Source organism: Apis laboriosa, unplaced genomic scaffold (genome assembly GCF_014066325.1).
Source record: "Apis laboriosa isolate Shangri-la unplaced genomic scaffold, ASM1406632v1 scaffold33_cov142, whole genome shotgun sequence".
NCBI classification, from domain to species: domain Eukaryota; kingdom Metazoa; phylum Arthropoda; class Insecta; order Hymenoptera; family Apidae; genus Apis; species Apis laboriosa.
In genome coordinates this window covers 593,254-613,680 of record NW_025222887.1, presented here as the reverse complement: position 1 = coordinate 613,680, position 20,427 = coordinate 593,254, and the positions used below count along the sequence as shown (strand labels likewise).

The 20,427-nt window shown below is 31.1% G+C and overlaps 2 protein-coding genes across 3 annotated transcripts; both read right to left on the bottom strand.

Annotated features, from left to right (window-relative positions):
- Positions 1-2,494: 2,494 nt before the first annotated feature.
- LOC122714603 (iron-sulfur cluster assembly 2 homolog, mitochondrial) lies at positions 2,495-3,371 on the bottom strand. Its single transcript, XM_043936078.1, has 3 exons — positions 3,292-3,371; positions 2,867-3,088; positions 2,495-2,774 (listed from the first exon to the last, which is right to left on the bottom strand). Exons 1-3 carry the CDS (start codon positions 3,366-3,368, stop codon positions 2,600-2,602), a joined length of 474 nt encoding a protein of 157 aa, XP_043792013.1. The 5' UTR covers positions 3,369-3,371; the 3' UTR covers positions 2,495-2,599.
- Positions 3,372-4,017: 646 nt separating this feature from the next.
- Positions 4,018-6,698, bottom strand: LOC122714589 (protein phosphatase 1 regulatory subunit 21). 2 transcript variants are annotated; one of them, XM_043936060.1, is made up of 5 exons: positions 6,309-6,698; positions 5,320-6,165; positions 5,103-5,249; positions 4,791-5,024; positions 4,018-4,147 (listed from the first exon to the last, which is right to left on the bottom strand). In XM_043936060.1, the coding sequence occupies exons 1-5, from the start codon at positions 6,426-6,428 to the stop codon at positions 4,049-4,051; spliced, it is 1,446 nt and encodes a 481-aa protein (XP_043791995.1). In that variant the 5' UTR covers positions 6,429-6,698; the 3' UTR covers positions 4,018-4,048. The 2 variants fall into 2 exon arrangements, with proteins under 2 accessions (XP_043791995.1, XP_043791996.1); XM_043936061.1 differs by lacking the exon at positions 4,018-4,147 and adding an exon at positions 4,456-4,720 and having other exon boundaries at positions 6,309-6,696.
- Between the last annotated feature and the right edge of the window lie 13,729 nt (positions 6,699-20,427).

Below are 20,427 nucleotides of genomic sequence, written 5' to 3'. Positions count from 1 at the left end.
TAATAATTAATAATTAATTACTTTTAATAATTGATGATAACTAATCATTTGTTATAGCAATACAAATTTTTATGTAACTGATACAGTAAACTTTTCAATATTTTATCCAATATTTTAAATGTTCAATTAGTAGTTTTTAATTATTTTTTAGATTTAATTCAGTTTGTCATTTTCATCAGTTTGTCACTCTTGTTATAAAAAAGTATTTATATTAATTTTTAATGAAGCTTAAATATTAAAAAATTTTGATATATAAATTTTTAAAATATTAAAACACGAATATAATTTTTCAAATTTTAATAAAAAAATATCAAATTTTATTCAAAAATTATAATAAAAAAAAGAGATAAATAAATATTTATTTTTTAGTTATGTAATTTTTACATTTTAATAAATCTTGCTCTTAATAATTGCTCAAACATAATGATATGATATAAGAAAAATGAAAGTTTATTTCATCTTTATCAATTGTATAAAATATTTTAGAATTAAAATTCAAATATCATTGGTAAAATATATTGTGCCATCAAGTGCGTGGAAAAATACTGTCTTATGTGACAATGATTTTTAATTAATAAGGAAGATTTTATGTATTAAATTATAAAATTATTAGCGAAAATTTAATGAAATATTGACTTAATTAAAAAAATTTAATTAAAAAATTGCAAAACTAATATAATATATATAATTTTAATTTTATAAAATATTAAATATATATTAACTACATTAATAGAATATTAAGCATTAGCGATAAAATTATAAATAATAATTTTTTTAAACAAACATGTGAAAAATTTTAATGAATAATTAAAATTCCACTGGTTGTTTGTTCCTTTTTTTTTTGAATGTTGGATTAATGAAAAAAATAAAATATTGAGAAAAAATTTTAAGCTTTCTATTTTTTGTGAAATATTTTTTTTTCTTTGCTAATAATTTTATGATTTATTGTGTAATTACATATATTTATATGTCATTTATTTACGTTAAATGATAAACTACAAAAGCAAGTCAATTTCATAGAAATTAAAACATTTTTATTAAGGTCAAAATAGTGATATATAGTTAAATTATCATAATTGAAAATATATATGTATATTTAAAATAATTTTATAGTAATAGTTATATAGAAAATTGCAATTTAATATATACATATACATACATATATATATATATATATATATGTATATGTATATGTATATGTATATTTATCAAGTCATGAAATTGGTTCTTTATTTTATGTATACATATACATATACATACATACATATATATATATATATATATATATATATGTATATGTATATGTATATTTATCAAGTCATGAAATTGGTTCTTTATTTTATGTATACATTGTTCAATAGATTATTATATATTTGGGAATAATATTATATTATTGCTTTGTAAATTATTGCATCAGTTATGTCTAATGTATTTTTCAAGTTATAATTATAAAAATGTTTCATAGATTTAAAAGCAAATGAAAATATTAAATGTGAATATTAAAAAATTAGTAACTAAATATTTTAAATCTATAAAACATTATTGTAAAAAATATTTTATAATTCAACATAAAGTTTTTATATATTAGTTTATTATATATCTTTAAAATGGATTATTTAAAATTATTTACATTATTTTATTACAAATTATTTTATTACTATTATTATTGTTACTTAATATAAATTTTTTGTTAATAATTAATATAAAACTTGTTAATCAATAATATATATTGTTATACCTGAGATAATAACAGATGAAATTGCAGATTTTTTTTATTAGTTTCGGTTTTCTTTTCCAATAGAATTTTTCGAAATATATCCTGAATCTTTAAAATTCAGAAAATAATTATCTTTTCTTATCTCACATCCCTACTTCTGATTCGACTATTATATTTTGAGTAATCTTTCTCTTCCGATATTATTTACAATAATAAAGAACAATAGAACAATAATACAATAAAAAAATAATACAATAACATAATAAAAATAAAAAAAAAATTAGGAATTTTTATACATATTTTTATTTTATGACAATATGATTATTCCATAACTAATAACTTAATATTTTTCCGACTAGCTAAATATTGCGCAAAGAATGCAAGCATTGTCTGGCGAAAAATTATTATTATTTCATAATAATAATTTTTTAATAGTAAGAAAATAATAATTAGTTTTTAAATTCATTTTTTATATTAATATATATAAATAATACTATAAAGAAAATTTTGAAATTATCATGATTTTATTTATAAAATAATAATCATATCATATAGAATTGAAATATATATAGTATTACTTATTTACGCTTATAATTAATAATTTAAATTTCATTGTATCACATTTAATAATAATACAAATTAAAACATTTTAAATAAATATTTTTTGATATTTAATATAATATCATAAATAAAATAATCAATTAAATTAAAATAATCAATAATTTTTTTAAGTCTTTGGTAAAAATCTTAAAATATTTCTTATATATAATTAAGAAATAGTTAAATGTTTCATTAATGTTTATAAAATTATATATTATATTATATTTATATTATTACTATTATTTATAAATTCTGTGCTTTTTTATAGAATTTAAACAGAAATTATATTTTAATAGAAAAACTAGCACCACAACTACAACCTTGTTCAGCTAAAGGATTATTAGTAATTCTAAATGCAGAACGTATCAGTTCTGTATGAAATTCTATTGTTGATCCTTTAATGTATTCCAAAGATGTTGAATCTATAACAACTTTTGCACCATCCTTTTGAAATACTCTATAATACAATTAAATTTTATGTTAAATTTAATGTTAAATTTTTATCAATTATACAATTATATAAATATTTCAATTAATATTAATACTTACTTATCATTTTCATTTATATTTGTATCTAAATCAAATTTATATTGAAAACCAGAACAGCCTCCACCTTCTACTGTAACTCTTAAATAAGCATTATCATCTGTAATTTCCTTTAAACGTTTAACGCAACTATCTGTAATGATGATATCGTTTTTATCTTTCACTGTAGAATCTATTAACGTTTTATTTAATAACGAGACTGTAGACGTATTATACCACTGAGAACTATAAACAAAAATTATTCTATAGTTCCTTAAAAACAAAAAAATATTTCAAAAAAATATATGAAATATATTCAGACTTCTTAATATCAAATTTTGGTTAATTTTATATTTTATATTGAAATAGTTTTATATAAAGAACAAAAATTAAATAAATATAATATAGATAAATAAAAAATTTTAGCTTAGATTAGATTTATTACTTACGTTAATAAACGTGAAAAATATCGATTTGCAACAAAATTAGAAGAAACATTCCAAATCGCATGTTTCAATTTCGCCATGTTTTTAATGAATATATGATAGTCAAAACATGTGTGTGTGTGTGTGTGTGTGTGTGCGCGCGCGCGCGCGCGTGTGTATATATGTTTGTATGTATGATGTATGTATAACATATGTATATAACATAATAAAGATACAAACATTAATATGATTAAAATGATGAAATATCATACTAAATAAATAAATAATAATTATTGATGATAAATTAAATATGATATAAAATATGATATAACATAATATGATATAAAAAGCAAACATATGTAAAAATATTTTATTTTAAGATAAGATATTTAAAGATAATATAAATTGATTAATAAATATTTTTTTAATATTTTATAAATTATTATTACTTTACATATTTCCAAAACAATGTACATCAGTGATCTTATGAAATTATAACATAATGCAATTCAAATTCTTTAATTAAATTACAAACAAATTTCTATAATTTCTAATTTTAATGAATCAATTAGCAATCAATATAAATAAATATAATAATAAAAATATATAATAAAAACAATGATTAATTTATTTTCACAAAATTCGTAATTTCGAATATTATAAACTAATATAAAAAATGTAAGAAAAGATATAATAAACAAAACTATATAAAATTTTAAATAACATTTTTTTATTTCGATACAAGTTGTTGTTCGTTCTTGGATATAGATGATTTATATTTTCATTGATGTTTGAATAAACATTTCTGTATTTCCATTCGGCCGTCCCGTCGAAATAAGTACATATGTGCAACATAAATATCTACGTTGAAATATATTTTCTGTGAAAAAAAAAATTAAAGGAAGAGGAGGGATGCAAGAGAAGGACATTGATACAGCAATGGAATATTTTAGATTTTTTTTGTTAAAAAAAAATAAATTTTTTCAGTTGATTTAATAATTTCATTTATTATATTATATCATTAAAGAAGATTTTAATTTTATTATTTAAGATACAAAGAAAAGTTTTAATTTAAAGTATTCAACAAAAAAATTATCCAATTCATATGTATATTAATAGTAAATTGATCGTGAGTATATACATATAAATGATAATGTATATTATGATTTTACACGACATATAATTTTTATAAATGTTTTATAATATATAAGAGTAAATTAAAGTAAATAATTTTTATTTCATAAATAAAATAACTTTGATTTAGAAAATTCCTTAATATATTAGTTAATATATATAATAAAAAATAATGATTGTTTGAAAAGTGCAAATTTCATATGTACATGAAATTAAAATTGTTAATAGTTCAGATTAAAGCATGTTACTGTTGGAATGTCAATAATCGTTAATTCATAACCTGACTTTTGTATCACTTTTGTTTTCCTTTTTTACTATTCTGAAAATTATTAAACCATGTACTGACTATTTAAAATAAAGTAGTACTTATATTTAAAATAAATTATTACCTTATTTACAAGTTGAAATTTTAATTGTTGTATTTCTTCTGTTTGCGAAATAAGCTTTTCATTCATATTAGCAAGATGTTCACTCATAGTACTGAGTTGTGCTTTATAATTTCCTTCTTGTATTTCTTTATCTTTCTGTAAAATATTAGAATTTAAAAGTGCTTCTGTAAGCGCAGATTCGCATTTCTCTCTCTTTGATTCACTTGTATCCAAATGAACTTGTAGAACTTCGTTCTAAAAAAATTTTTAATTAAATATGTAATAGAAAAATAATAAATTTTTAAAAAAAATTATGTAAATATATTTAATTACAGTTGCAGCCATAGCTAAATTTTTTACATGATAAATATGTTTTTCCGTTATTAATTTATCAATTTCTTGTAGGAAATAATCTTGGATTTTTGCTTCTCGAGCTTCAATTTCTTCTGGTATTGAAAATGGTATTGTTAATCTCCCAATCTATGAAAAATATAATATAATATAATTAGATTACTTAAAAAAAAAAAAAATTATTTAAAATATATATTACCATATGATTTATTTCTACAGGTTGTAAAGATTCATATTCAATATTATTCGTATATTCTTTTTGCAATATTTCATCATATTTTATTTTAAGTATGTGATATTGCGCCCTCCAATGATTAATTTCTTTTTCTAATACTTCACAAGATTTTGAAAAATCAAAATTATTACCCTCCTCTTGTATTTTATGAGATCGGCTTTCATTAATAGATTTTGATGATCTACGCGATGCAGATGGCGATGAGAGTGGAGATGGTTCTATTTGTGGAAGATTCGAATGTCCTATCCTATTATCAGATTCGTATCCATCCCGTTTACCTTCATTACTAGACCATGAAACGCTTTCCTCTTGTTTTTGTTTATCACTTAATTTTTTTTGTAAATCATTCCTTTCTCTTTCCAATTTATCTACAATATTTTGATATTGACATTCTAATTCAATTTTAGATTTTTCACAATGATCTAATTTAGATTCTAATTGTTGTATTCTTTCATTTAAAGTTTCAATTTCACTATCTTTATCGCTAATTTGTGATAATAACTGAGCATTCTCAACTATTTTTTTTTGGAATTCCTCATCTAAGATATGATTCGGCGATGCAAGTACTTGGCTATTATTTTCCAACAATTTATTCTTCCCTTTCTTAGATTTATTTTGAGCTTTGTCAAGTTCTTCTTGCAACACAGTTATACGTTTAGTTAATTGTTGATTTCGAAATGATAAACTATCTAATTCTTGTTCAGCTCTTCGAAGTTCTACTTCTTTCTCTTTTAGTTGCTCTCGAATATCTGCATTACGTGTTTGCTCATCAATCACAGCTTTTTTTAATACATTTGCTTGAGCACGAATCTAAAAAATTATAAGATTTTGTCGCAAATATTTAATTACAAAAAACAAGGAATAAATTTCTAAAGCAGATAGAAGCAATAAGGGTAATTATTATTTAGAAAAATAAATACAAATAATATTGAAATATGAAACATTTCTCTTACTTTTGAGTATTCTGTAGCAATTTTTTGATATTTTATTTGCAATTGTCCATTGACACTCTCCATAACGTTTTCCATTCTTTCGATCGTCAATCTGTTATTACAACTTTCTATAGTAATCATTAAAAATTACTTATTGTTAAAATATTTGTTGTAATATTATAATATTTTCTAACAAGAAATATATACATATTGGCACTTTTATATAAATGTCAATGTCAACCAGAAAATATTGAAAATTTTTAACAAATTTATAAAAAAATAAAACTAATTATTTGATAAAAAAAATTTTTGCAAATGAAAAATAAATGAACTTAACGCCCCCAAATAATATACACTTTTATACGAGATTCTGTATGTACTTTTTGATGACTGTCAATTGTTAAGATATTCTACTAGAGAGAAGTTAGTCGTTAATCGAAATTTGAGTGTGAGATTTTGTACCCATTATTTTATTATTTTACCAACTGATAATACAAATTTTACATTTGTATTTATTATTTTTAGTATATTTTCTATATTTTTAACACATGATAAAAAAATATATTTTTGTTTAGTTTTTATAGATAAGATAGAATTATCGCTTGATATTATTATTTTATTTCGTAGCATGAAAGAAAAACGTAGGATTAAGATTGTTACAAAATTACATTTATATATTTAAATATATAAAAAAATATTTATACGATACTTGGCTAATAAATAAAAAAAAATTATTGAATTAAATTTGAATATTTAGAAATATTTTCAGTGTTGTTTTTAAACCTATCTACATGTAATTTAATACCTGTTGTTTAAATTAGAATATTCAAGAAGATTTGCAAGAATATAATATATAATATATAACATAATATATAAAACAAAATAATTACATATGAATCAAAATATGACACAAACATAGTGATGTAATTCATATAAAATGAAAATAACAAATAATAAATATTAAAATTAATATAAAGATATAATTAATTTTTTTTTTTTTTTTTTTCAGTAGTATTTAGCAAGCAGCGTCATCTCTTTGAAAAGTCTTCAAACGTATCGTATTTCTATATTTTGTATACAATTAACGTTTATATTGTACTTTAATTTTCGCGGAGATTTGAAATAAAAAGCTTTGCCAATCAGAAAGTTGTTAGAATCCAGTTCCAGATGAATCGATGCGCATGAATGATACGCATAGAATCAATCTATAATTGAAAATCATGGTGACAGATAGTATTTTATCGGTTGAAGTACCGATAAAAAAGTAAATAAAAAAATGTAAAATTTTTATTGAATAGTGTATTATGTGTTACTGTCATTAAACTTATTTTAAGATTATTATCAAGGTTTGTTTAATTAATTATTAAGCCAGAATTGAATACTGTTTTAAATTTTAACCGTTTTTTTTTTTGTGCAAATTTGATCGGGACTTCGAAGACGGGATGATTTCGAAAATATACACTTTTTTATATATGTTATAATTGAGAGATAATTCGATAATTTTCATTTCATATAAGCACAGATTTTTTATTTTTATTTTTATTTGTTTTTCGAATGTATTTTGCGTATGTATTTAAATTTTAATATAATAGAAGATGTAAAAAACTGATCTGATCGTTTTTAAAATCGGTCATTTCAGAATATACGATCGATGTGATACAAAATCCCATAAGATTGTTACGTTGTCTATTTTTCATTTCATCCGTGGCTATCACGGATCGTTAATCAAGATTGGTACGTCAATATCGTATTTGCAACGTATAACAATTAAATAGAAATAGAGATAATCTGTTAAAATTTTTTATGAATTTAAATTTAAAAAAAAAAATGAGACAAATTTATTAAAAAATCAACTCTCTTGTCTCTTGAATGTATAATTGTTATATGGAGCGTGTTAAGTAAAAAGTATTTGTGGATAAAAAATTAGGGGCGTCTAATAAGAAATAATAAGAGAAAGACAAATATAGATTAATTGACCGCCGTCGCCATCTTTTCAATAATAAGAGAATAAGAATCGAAGAATCAACTCCATCTCTCGAGTAATTTATAAAAGATATCTTTGGTAATCAAAAGATGGCATTGATGATCAATTCTTATTTTTATCTTCATCCTTCTCCCACTATTTCCTCTTTTTGCGCATCATGTTTTATTTGAGATATTCTGGAGATGGCGCTGATTCTCTAATTTATATACTATTTCTATCCTTTTCTTATCATCTATTCATTCTTGTTTATCATATCAGAGAAAGTCGAATATCTTCTTGCATATATACATACACATATACATACCTTTTACACATGCTCGCAACAAAAAAGAAAAAAAGGAATAATTTTTATTTTTATATGTCGTATTTTTTGTACATACATGCATGTACAGTATACGTATATTAATTTTTTGTCATTTCACTCATAAAAATTTGAGTTAAAAGATTAATTAATCGTTAAAATATTATATTTTGTATATGTTTTAACGAATAAAAATTAATTTTTAAAGTATTAATTCTTAGAGAATTACAAGAGAAACAAATTTACAATTTTGAAGATTTTTGTTCGAAAAATGAAGTTTGATCTTATCGTTATACGTATAATTATATTAGTATTTCGAGCAAAAGGAATTCGAGATATATAATTCGTGTATACAAGCAAGTAAATAAATAATTAATTTAACAACAGAGAAATAAAATGATGGATATTGGATAGATGGATAGATACCGAATCGCAAGAGTATATTTATATTTTATACTTTGAGATGCGCAAAAGGATTGTCGTTGGTCGAAATGGAGAAATATAGAGAAAAGTGAGATCGAAAGATGGGTGTACTCGACTCCGCGTTGTTGCGTATTTCTCGATGAACGGTTTGCGGTGAAACGGAAAGAGGGAATAGAATCGAGAGGGCTTTTTCTTTCGAAGAAACGTGTCGTATTACGTCGGTGGATACAAGGGGAGGAATCTCGTGAAGCTTGGAGCTGCTCCCTTTTACTCGCTTTTTCTCTATCTATCCAGAGAAACGTATACGTATAACCCCGCATTAGTCACGCTCGTTGGAGCTTCTTTCTTAGCGAATCTCTCCATGGTAGACGCGACCGGCATTAACTAGGTCGGCTACGGCTTCAGGTAAGAAGAGACAGAAGGTTACGCCTCTTTTCGATCTCTCGCCTCTTTTCCACCTTCGGGGATCTCGTCGCCCGACCAACTTACTACTTCCTACTCCCTTCCGCACGGGAAAATGAAAGCATCCAGATTTAACGAGCTCGGTCTCGGTCTCGGTCTCGGTACTGCCTATCTGTCACTTACTACCGCCACGTTTTTTTCTAACGTAAATGTTCTTCCGGATCGAACCGATTCTCTCTCTACTCTTGCTCTTCGATGTTTATTGAAACTCGCAACTAACGATTCATCGTTCGATCGTTCGATCATCGAGTTTCGATCAATTATATTAAGCGATTTATATTTCGATTCGTTTTTTCGCTTTCGTTATCTCGTTTCATCGAGACGGGAACAAAAGAGATAAAAAAACTTTCGAAAGAAGACCGAACGAAAACGTTAACGACGATAGGAGAAAAAAAAAAAAAAAAGAAAAAAGAAAAAAAAATTTACAAATACTATAAACGACGAACGATGAAATTAAAGCAGAGAGATGTCGTACACGCATTGTATTAACTGGTGAATTTTAAAGCTGTTTGAACGCGCGTTATATAATGTGACGGGAATTGGAATAAATGAGAGTAGCAGATGGCTAGTTGGCGAGACTTTGGCGAAACAATCGCAACGTTTTCAAAGCCCATATAACCTTTTGCTTCTCGCTGCAACGAGGGTGATCAAAGTTGGAAAGTTACGCTTGTATTCGTTTAGTTTGCTAGCACGTACATATACGTATACGTACAATTTCACTTCTAAGTCCAGATTCAGTTTCCACTATTTATCGTTTCGCCTGTTTTTCGATCCAACTCGAAAACAGATCGATCGATCCTCCCGCCTTGTTTTATACTCCCCTGTTTTACCACGACACGTCTAAGAGTATCGAGTTGATAAACTTTTGCTACCTTCCCCCTCCCCCTTCCAAGCGGTTCGAGCGTGGCGTTGATCACCGGCACCGCCAGCAGCTGGAACGCGGCGTAAGAGAAACGGTCTACGCCCTAATCGGTCGGCCGCATCTCTCGAGTACTTGCGCCACTGTTCTCGAGCACTCGCTCGTTTCCCGCCCCCATTATTTTCGCAAGCACGAGCTTGTTTCTGACGTCCGCCACCTTCTCGCGCTAGACCCCTATTCGCATATATTATACGCACGTATAAGTCATTAGTCTAACCTTTTGTTTGAAAATCCACACTCGCGATCCACGCGTTTTCGAAATCTTGTTTCACTTTTGCGAAAACAGAGATCTGTCTATGCGTAGTTTTTTTTTTTAAAAATGTCAAAAAAAAAAAAAAGAAAAAAAAAAGGGAGAAAAAGGATCGTCAAAACGATATACGTAATCGTTTAAATAAAATTATCATCGTCATGATTATCCGATTAAAAGATTGACTAATTTGAAAGGTTTCTCTTTTCCTGTTTCAACTTTGAGTACGATAATCAATTTTTCTTCGAAATTAATCGATCGGATCGCTTTTCCATTTAAACCTTTTAAACCTTCCTTCTTTTTCTTTTCACGTAAATTCAACGTAAGAAATACCCGAATGTTCCCGATAGATAGGTAAAACAAGTTTCTAATGCGAATATATCGGATCGCGAATATCGAACGCGTTTCGTTCTCGTCGAAGCGATTTTTCGAGAAAAATCTGGAAAAATCTCGATTCGTTCGATTCGTTTAAAATTCGTAAATAAATTAAACGAATGGAAGGAAAATGCTTGGCAAAAGTTCACCACGTTCGCATTGAACGTAAAAGTTACATTTACGTTTACGAGTTTTCTTTTTTCTTTCTTTCTTTCTTTTATTTCCATCAGATGATACGTAATTATGATACTCTACGAAATCGCAGGAAAAATATAAGAATATTCGAAGAATATTAGCCACCTCGTATGAATTCAGATCCCATTGAATATGCGCGCGCACGCGCTTATGTGCGTGTGGCTTACAAATAATACGAGCATTGCCGGAGAATATGTGATATAGAAGTTTGTAGTACTTCTATGTGTATGTATGTATATATATACCTATATATATATATATATATATGGAGACTAATACACATATACGCAGGTATCTTTCTACGATGCACATATCTGATACTCGATTTCATGGTATGGTAGGTGGTATTTACCATATATGCTTGTGTATCGCGCGTGTGGTATGTAGTATGTCAATATCATGCTGCACTGCCGAAAATATGCACAGGATACGTGTGTAAGTAGAATGTACATGTATACATATACTGTCTAGCTAAACACAATAAGCGAGAGTATGCGATCCGTACCGTATTTTCGCCTATACGTACATCTCTACGTTTCTTTCTCACCACCGCAAATTCATCGTTTATAACATAACCTATTTCTCATCGATTTTTATCGTTAATAATGTATATATATATATATTACACGTAATGATAAATCTTGAAACAAATCATCGTTTATAACATAACCTATTTCTCATCGATTTTTATCGTTAATAATATATATATATATTACACGTAATGATAAATCTTGAAACGAATGTTACCTCGACTTTTTAACAGAATTTTACGCGTTTCCTCGTAGCTTCTCACGTATTGATAAATATTATATTTACCTCTACGAGTTGTTAATTTCAACTCGTACGATATCGGCTCATTTCCGTTATCCGTTTGTTCATCCGCGTTATACCCTTCCCTCCGTTCTTTTTCTCTTTTATACCTCTTTTGGTTACCTACCATTACTACGTACCATCTACCATCTCCACTGTCCCACGAACGCACTGTTTGCTTCTCGTTACCGGAATATTTGTTTATGATTTGATACCATGTTCCTAAGTCACGGCAAATAATATAGATGGTATTCGTGGCATGGGACCAATCCTGCTTTTAACGTTTCGAGCTATACGATTGAGAAAATGTTTTTTTTTCCGTTTTTGTTGTTGATGTCGCGCGTATCCTATCGTCGTTTTGAAAAAAGAAAAAAAAAGAAAGGAAAAAGAAACGCATCTTTCATCCTTGCATACGCGCGGAAATATTTCTAATTCCAGAGATTAAAATACTTGCGTCCAGAGAGAGAGAGAGAGAGAGAGAGAGAGAGAGAGAGAGAGAGAGAGAGAGAAGGAATGATCGGGCGGTGAGACATGAGAGGATAAGACGATGAAACGAAACGAGGTATCGTCGATCTCCCGATCGGCCAATTTTTACTTCCATTTTCCATATTAGAAATTGTCCGATTGATTTTCATTTCTCGTTCAAATCGATTACATACACCACTCACCGTTCCCATAGAATCGAATCGAAATTAAAATTTGCAAAGAAAGAAAAAAAAAAAAGTATTACCAATCTTCTTCGAAACGAAAGTTGAAAGAAAATTAAACGAGAAGACAATCGGATAATATATAATTATTAATCGCGCAATTAACGAAAGAAAGGAAAGAAGGGAGAAAGGAAATAAGGAATTTTGTTGGAAAAAGGAAAACACGGGAGGGAAGAGACGGTTCGATTAAACTATCCAACCTCATTTCGCTCGAACGCACGAATGTCGTTAACGAAATTCGTTAACGACTCGTGCGATCCTCTCGTCTCCCGCGAGATTGCTTCCTGGCCCGGTTCCTACCTTCCTCGATCGGACCGATCTCCCGCCAAAATCAGGCAACCCCCTCCCTCCCTGACCACCTCGCTCTTCCCTCTATCGATTCCTCGACAGACCACGACCTCGTCCTAAAATCGTTTTTAAAATCTTTCCAAAGCGAAAACGCCGCGAAACGGAAGAGAACGCCTCCTCGTTTTCCCCCCTCGAGAACTCGTTGTTCGAGTTTTCGAAACGAAATTATGTACGTTCGATATAAACGTCCGATTAGAGGTTAGACGGAACGAAGGAGACGAAAAACAGGGAAAAGAGGATAAAGGGGATAATTTTGCGTTACGAATATTATTTCTAGGAATCATCGGTCCCATTGTTCTATCGCTTGTTTCGTATGCCGCGTGCAACAAACTTGCCCTCTTCCGCTCACCGTGAGAAACTATCTTGGAAGAAAATTGCGTTCACCGGGGGATTTTCAATGAATTTCAATCATATCTTAGCTATGGAAGAGCGAATAGGTGAATTTACATTTTTCTGCAATGCAAACATAAATTTATGCCGCATTACGAAAGACGGACTTATTTCATGAATAGTATCTACCAGAGCTCCCAACGTGTCGAAAATTTATACATATATTCATCGAACGAGGGATATTAATCCCATGTTCTATTTAAGAAACGCGTAATACGTAAGTAATAATTTCCATTCGTTTTTTTATATTGTTATACTTATATAAAGATAAAATATTTTCCACGGATGATTTTCTATGCAAACCGATGAAAATTAATCCCGATTAACGCGACCGTGCGATGGTGTGAAAATTCCGCCTTCTATTCCGACAAATTTGCTTATATTTGTATAAATTTCGGTTAAAAAATGAAAGTTGCGTAAGAGAAGGATGGAAAGATTTTTGCGATCGACTGTACGTACGTTCATTCACTCGCACCAATATAACAGATATTCACAGAGCGTGCGACGAAATTGTTATTCATGGATATTTACCCACCGTTTGACCGCGTATCGTGCGCAATAATTGATAATATTTTTTGCTTCGACGCGTGCACACGCGGCCAACGTGCTCGTTATTCGACGTATTTATGAGATTACGAGCGATGCGCATGCGTGTTTTAATAAGGTAAGGACAGACAGCTGGCCGCTGACTCACTACCGAGACGTTGTCTCGTGCGTTATAAAGCTAGATAGGAGTATACTCGAGGGTATACTCGAGCCGCCGATCGTGCCACTCCGCTCTCCTACGAGCCCTCTTATAGATCCATACGCATAATTAAACGCGCCAACTATAAACCAAGATTGCTCCCCCTGCAAAGCAAAAACTTTCGCTCCTATCGGATCTTTTATCGCCAGAGAGTCAATTATCCCTTTAGATTAAACGTAAACTCGAAATATTTTTATATATTATACGTTTTATATATTATATTATATATTATACGGAGAAATTTAGTAGTACTAGGTTGAAAAGAGACGAACGTTCAAGGATAAGAAAAAAAAAAAAAAAAAAAGAAACGATCGATACACAAAGGAAAACTTTCGATATCCACGAAAAAAATCATTCCCCTATTATGTCGAACTATTCGTCGATATTCGTTTCGATTCGAAACGATACTGATGTGTAATCCTTGTGTGTAACGAAGAACGCGAAGAATGAAATTTTCCATCCAAATTTGACATCGAGGAACGTGGAGGATGTTACGCTACTGGAAATCTAGAGGCAGGAAACGAAGAGAACAAAGACGAAAAGGAGAGGGAACGATTCGAAATATATAACTCTTGCGAATATATTCTCTAACTAGGTTCGCAAAACTAGGGCGCAAAGTCCTTGGATTGCTAAAATTAAAAGATCTACGATTAATACGGAGATGAAAAAAAATATATATATATATATAATAAAGTAAAAAGAGGAATACGAAATATGACTAATAGGAAAGGAAAAGGAGGAGGAATCTGCGCGGTTAATCTACTAATAGCGAAGAAATTTCCCTTCCCTTAACTTCTTTCCTCGGTCTTCTCTCGATCGAATAATTCCTTTGGAAAGATTAAAACGGAAGGTCTTTTCCTTTCTCTTTCGACCATTAATAAAAAAGAAACAACAATAATCGCGATACGAAAATTTTTCAAACGCGATAAAAAGGATTTTATATTCGTTATACGCTTAATAATCTATAATAATTAAAACGAAAGATCTGAATTTTTCTTAAATATACGTGATATGTAATTTAATAATAAATTTTTAAGTTTAAAAGTAAATACGAAAATAGTATAGCTTGATCGCACGAATGATAGCGAAACGGGGTCTCTCTCTGTCTCTCTCTCTCTCACCGTGTTTTATCAGATTTCGTGCGACGAAGAGAAAAGTAATTTTACTAAGCCCGAGAATGGGCGAATACTCAAGAGTATCGAGCGACATTTGCGTCCTTGCATGATCGGTCACCCGCCCACGACAAAAGTTCAATTTCCGATCCATCCAACGAATCGTTTAATTTTTTATAATTTTTCCTTCGATCTTCATCGAACGAAATCGTCCAATATCGATTCTTTATTTTCAAAAATAAAAAAATTTAATCGGAAACATCGATCGAGATTAGCTTTATTCGATAGCAAATTTTCTAAATTATTTCGACGACATTCGACAAATGAGTTAACGCACGACGAGTTGGTGAACGAACGAAACGATCTGGAGAAACTTAAAGATCGGAAAGATTTTAAAAAAGAAAAAAAAGTTACGCGTCGTAATCCATCGTGATCGATCGATACCTAGGCGTGGAAAAGTATCACGTAAGAGTAAAGGATAAAAGAATGATAAAAGCCGAACGATCGAACGAAGGTTGAGCACGAGGGATTTCTAAGCTTTGATCTTTATCCTTGGCATGACCGGTTTGTTTGACCCGTTGGATCCGAGCCAAATAGGAATTGGCTATTGACCAAACCAATGGTACCTAAATTACCAATGCGACCCGTTGTACGTGGTGGTGGATGCTTGGCCCTTGTTACGTGTCGTGTATTTGATTATCTACGTGCTGGTTTATTACGGTCTAATATCGCGACAGCCGCGCATCTCCCCCTATCGCTACGATAACTATCGTCCTGGAACATGTTCCTCCCTCCTCCTCCTCCTCCTCCTCCTGTATTTCGACAACCTTTGGATCCGTCTCGTATCGGTGAACGATCGATCGATTTTTCGCGATATCGGTATCGCGAGATCGATGATAAGTTTTAACGCGATTGTTACGTTACGAGGAGATAGGGATAAAAGGGAAAGGAGGAGAAGGGGAGAACAATGTGAAAATGGAGTAAAGTCGCAGGGACGGTGACAAATCTCGAGATAAAGGAACGAGTCGGTAAGAAGTAAGGACAAAGAAGGGAGGAACGTTTCCGCGAAGAAGAAAAATAGAGGCGATTTAGAACGGCGACGCGGACCAATTCACCTTCCATTCTGTATCTCCTTTGTATATTCCAAGGATTTCCACTAATGAAATAATTAAAATTACAAACTCCGTGCACCGGAGGATGAAGCGGAGGTGAAGAAAGGAGAAGAAAAAGGTGAAGAGAGGAAATGCCTTCTCTCTCAACCCTCCTCTCCTTTCCTTTCTTCTATTCCGTTCGTTCAACTTTCGATGTGTATCTTTTTTGAAATCGATTGAAATTGTATATATCGCGAAAGTCCATTTAAAAAAGTCTATTTGTCGGAACGGGATTTTAATTGGGTGGCCTCTTGCCGATATATAATAACCTATTTTGAAACTTTTATCATTATCGAACGAATGAAGGTTAAATCGAAAATAGCGATTTTCCATCGTGCGTTTCGACATTTTCAATGTTTCTTTCTTNTTTTTTTTTTTTTTTAAATTTTGAAAAACCCCTTTCGAAATGGAAGACGCGTAGGATATCTTACAAACGTTATATCGACTTTTAAAAAGATTATTTGCCGTACAGATTTACAGATCGACGTCGGATTGCTCGCTCGCAAACATTTTTGATATCGCGTCCCGAAGATGGGCGGTATCGGTTTCAACTACGCGTCAATCGTGCTTTACCGGCGTATCCTCCCGCCTTCGACTCGTCTCGATATTCGACTGAAAGCGGCAGAGCGAGTCGGCCTCTAAGATTTTTCGAACACTTTCGCGTCTCGATATCGAATCGACTCCGATCGGACGAAAGGAATAAAGACGTGTCTCGTCGTTTAACGAACCGACTCGAATAATCGAAAAAATCAGATGTTTGTTTGTTGTATAGATAATTTTGCGCGCTAAAAAAAAAAAGAAAAGAGAAAAGAGAAAAAATGCGAAATCTTTTTCGAAACTCGTATCATCTCGATCGACATGTCGCGTCCATTAAAAATCCATTCGCATCAACGAGAAACTTTTCAATTATCGAGTCGATGCTTCGACCGACAAGACAAATACAACTCCATTAAGCTTCTAAGCTCTGGACAATCTCTTCCACTTTACCTAATACCGATGTTTTCATCCTTTTTTTTTCTTTTCTCTTTTTTTTATTTTTTATTTATTTTTTTTCTTTCACGCGTTAACAACGACGATACGAACAGTCTTCGAAATCGCGTCTCCTCCTGTGTTTTTAGTCTACTGTTTAATCTAATTCAATATTCCGATTAATTCCGGAATTCGAATTCGGGGTCGACGAATGTGAAAAAGTTTGGTTACTTTTTGCCTTTAGATTTATCCCGTAGGGTCGAGATGTCAAGAAGATGTATCGAAACCTCTTCGATCGACGAGGATTCTACAGGTTGCTCTTCGTGCCTACGCTTTCCTACGTTCCTTGTTTCCAATTAATCGATACCTTTTTCTTTTTTTTTCTTTCTTTTTTTTTTTAACTTTGCGTAAACGCGCGTTCCAATCGCACCACGTGATGTATCGAGAGTAATTTCGACGAGTAGACACGATCGACGTAATAGAAATACGACATAATAGAAAACATTGATAATTAAAACGCGAAGAGGGGATTAGATCAGACGTGTAACAACGCATCGTTATTATGGAAAATCGGGAGGAATTTGGGTGAAAGGAAAAACGGGTATAATAAAAATATGATATTTCTAGATGAATTGGACGAGGGAGTGGAGTTATCGTCTCGACAAATGGACGTTACGTGTTGCTTGGAAACGGGAAGCATTCCACAGGAAGAAGGAAAAAGCAATGCAGTGAGCGTTCAGACTGGAGAGACGTTTTTATGAGACGACTAAACAGCTGTAAGCTCCGCGTTTCCCCTCTCCTTTTCTTTTTACAACCACTTTTCCGCTTGACACTTTTGTCATCCGTACGTACGTACGTAGGATTTAATTCTCAACGTTTCGGATTTTCTTTATCTCTATTCGTATATCGAATACCGTTCCAAACATTTGAATTATCGAATTATTAAACATCGTTTTCTTCTGTTTCTTTCTCCCTTTCGATTCGCGTTTTCCATTTCGAGACAAAAAATTTCTTACGCGTCAACATTTGTTCCATCCTAGGAAATCTAGGAAATCGTCGAACAATTATAAACTTTGGCTCTCTCTTTTTTCATTTTTCGTTCCGGTGAAAAAAAGAGAGAGAGAGAGAGAGAGAGATAGCGCAAATCGAATATTTAACGCGCAACGCAATATCCACACCGGTCCCCGCTTTTTAATTTATCCGTTTTAATCATAATCAAACTGTGTATAATTGCTTTTTCGCGGCTTCGCTTCACTTTATATACACAGGAATATATACAGAAATGCGTGACATTGGTGATTAACATTTTAACCAAAGTTGAAAATTTAGAAATTGAAAACGCTTCGCCGGGAATTTCGCTTATCGAAGAGTGTTGTTATGCAGATTATGCAACAGGTATTCCGTGTTCCCCGTTACTCTTCCTTCCTATATCGTTGATTAATCGTTGATAACGAACAACCGCGCAATTAAACTTCTTCTTCTTATTCTTCCTCCTCCTCCTCCTCCTCCTCTTCTATACTTTCTCCCGGGCAAAGTTTGACGCGTCGAATCCGTCTCATCCTATCCATCTTACCGCCGAATCGAACGACCGCTATTTCCACCGGTTAAACACGAACGGAGAACGAAGGGCAAACAGTTGTTCGGAATTTTATCGATTCGTAGATCGGCGATCTTGATTAAAGCGATCTCTTAGTCGTAATGCAGGGGATTGTCTCGCTTTCGAAAAGTTTCTCTTCCTATTCCCCGAGATTCGCTTATTCTCCAATCGTGGAATAACTTTGATAATTTGAATAAAAGTATTCATCGACGGAATACGTAATAAACGTCTCCGCCTATTTTCCAATCCTTCCCTCCCTTTTCTTCAACCTTTTCCCGTTTATCGCGCCTTGTCTCCTCTTCTTTCCTCTTCCTCTTCTTCTTCTTCTTCTTCTTCTTTTTCTTTTTTTTTAAATTTTTCAACAATTTTTCAACGCGACGGATCGGTTGAGAAACACTGGTTGGAAACAAGGGGAGATGTACGCGCGTGGCAAGAAAATATATTCGCGCCCCTCTGTCCATTGGGAATGACGATGAATGATTCATCGTAATTATATTTAACCATATAGTAACTCGTATAACGTTTCGTGAAAATTTGTTGGAAAATTTTGTTGGTCCTTTGGGATCTTTGATATCGATCCTCATTCTTCTCCCCCCACGCGTTAGTGTGGAGTGCGTTAAAAAATAAATTATTACTTTTTTCTTCTTCTTCTTCTTCTTCTTTCGTTACTTTCTCGTTACGCACGCAATTTCGCTTTTCTATAAATATTTAAAATCGGTCTGAAACATAAGATCGAGTAGCAACGATTATTCGTCGTTAATTGGATATATAAAAATTAATATTTCGCGCTTTCTTCTCTGAATAATATCTTCTTCTTCTTCTTCTATAAAATCGAATTTTTTTTTTATTAAAAAGAAGAAGGAAGAAAAAAAGAGGGATAATTTTTGAGGATCAGTTGGACGGAGAAGGAGAAAGTTGGACAGAGATAGGACTTTCCGGTAACCGGAACGTACGCGCGTCACGATCCGTTTTCACGTCAGGTGGCTCGACATTGGTGGATTTTTATTGGAATACTGCCAAGGTTGGTCTGTCACTTCTCCCGTCCCGAAATCTATATAAGTTGGGAGGTTGAAGTACCTTAAGGTGGAACGACGTATTTATTTACAGGACCGTGGAGAGGTAGGAAGATGTTCGTGGCGCTATAACTCGCCATACAGCTGCGGTAATGGCGATTTTATGTTGCGATGCCGAGCCGTTCTCGAGTCACCACCACCACCACCATCACGGCTAGTAGTACTCGACATCGGTATTACTATACCAGCGCCGACACCCACGCTTCGAACTATATACATACAATTTCATACAGGGTGAGTCATCGAAATACCACCAAATTATCCATCGTAATTATCACGCCCATTTTTATCGCCTCGTAACAACTATAGTTCCAAAAAAAAAAAAAAAAAAA

Coding starts and splice junctions, on each gene's coding strand:
- LOC122714589 (XM_043936060.1), bottom strand. CDS start 6,428: ATGATTACTATAGAAAGTTGTAATAACAGATTGACGATCGAAAGAATG. Junction 6,166..6,308: donor TTGCTACAGAATACTCAAAA/GTAAGAGAAATG, acceptor ATAATTTTTTAG/ATTCGTGCTCAAGCAAATGT. Junction 5,250..5,319: donor CTGTAGAAATAAATCATATG/GTAATATATATT, acceptor TATTTTTCATAG/ATTGGGAGATTAACAATACC.
- LOC122714603 (XM_043936078.1), bottom strand. CDS start 3,368: ATGGCGAAATTGAAACATGCGATTTGGAATGTTTCTTCTAATTTTGTT. Junction 3,089..3,291: donor TATTTTTCACGTTTATTAAC/GTAAGTAATAAA, acceptor TTTTGTTTATAG/TTCTCAGTGGTATAATACGT. Junction 2,775..2,866: donor AATATAAATGAAAATGATAA/GTAAGTATTAAT, acceptor ATTGTATTATAG/AGTATTTCAAAAGGATGGTG.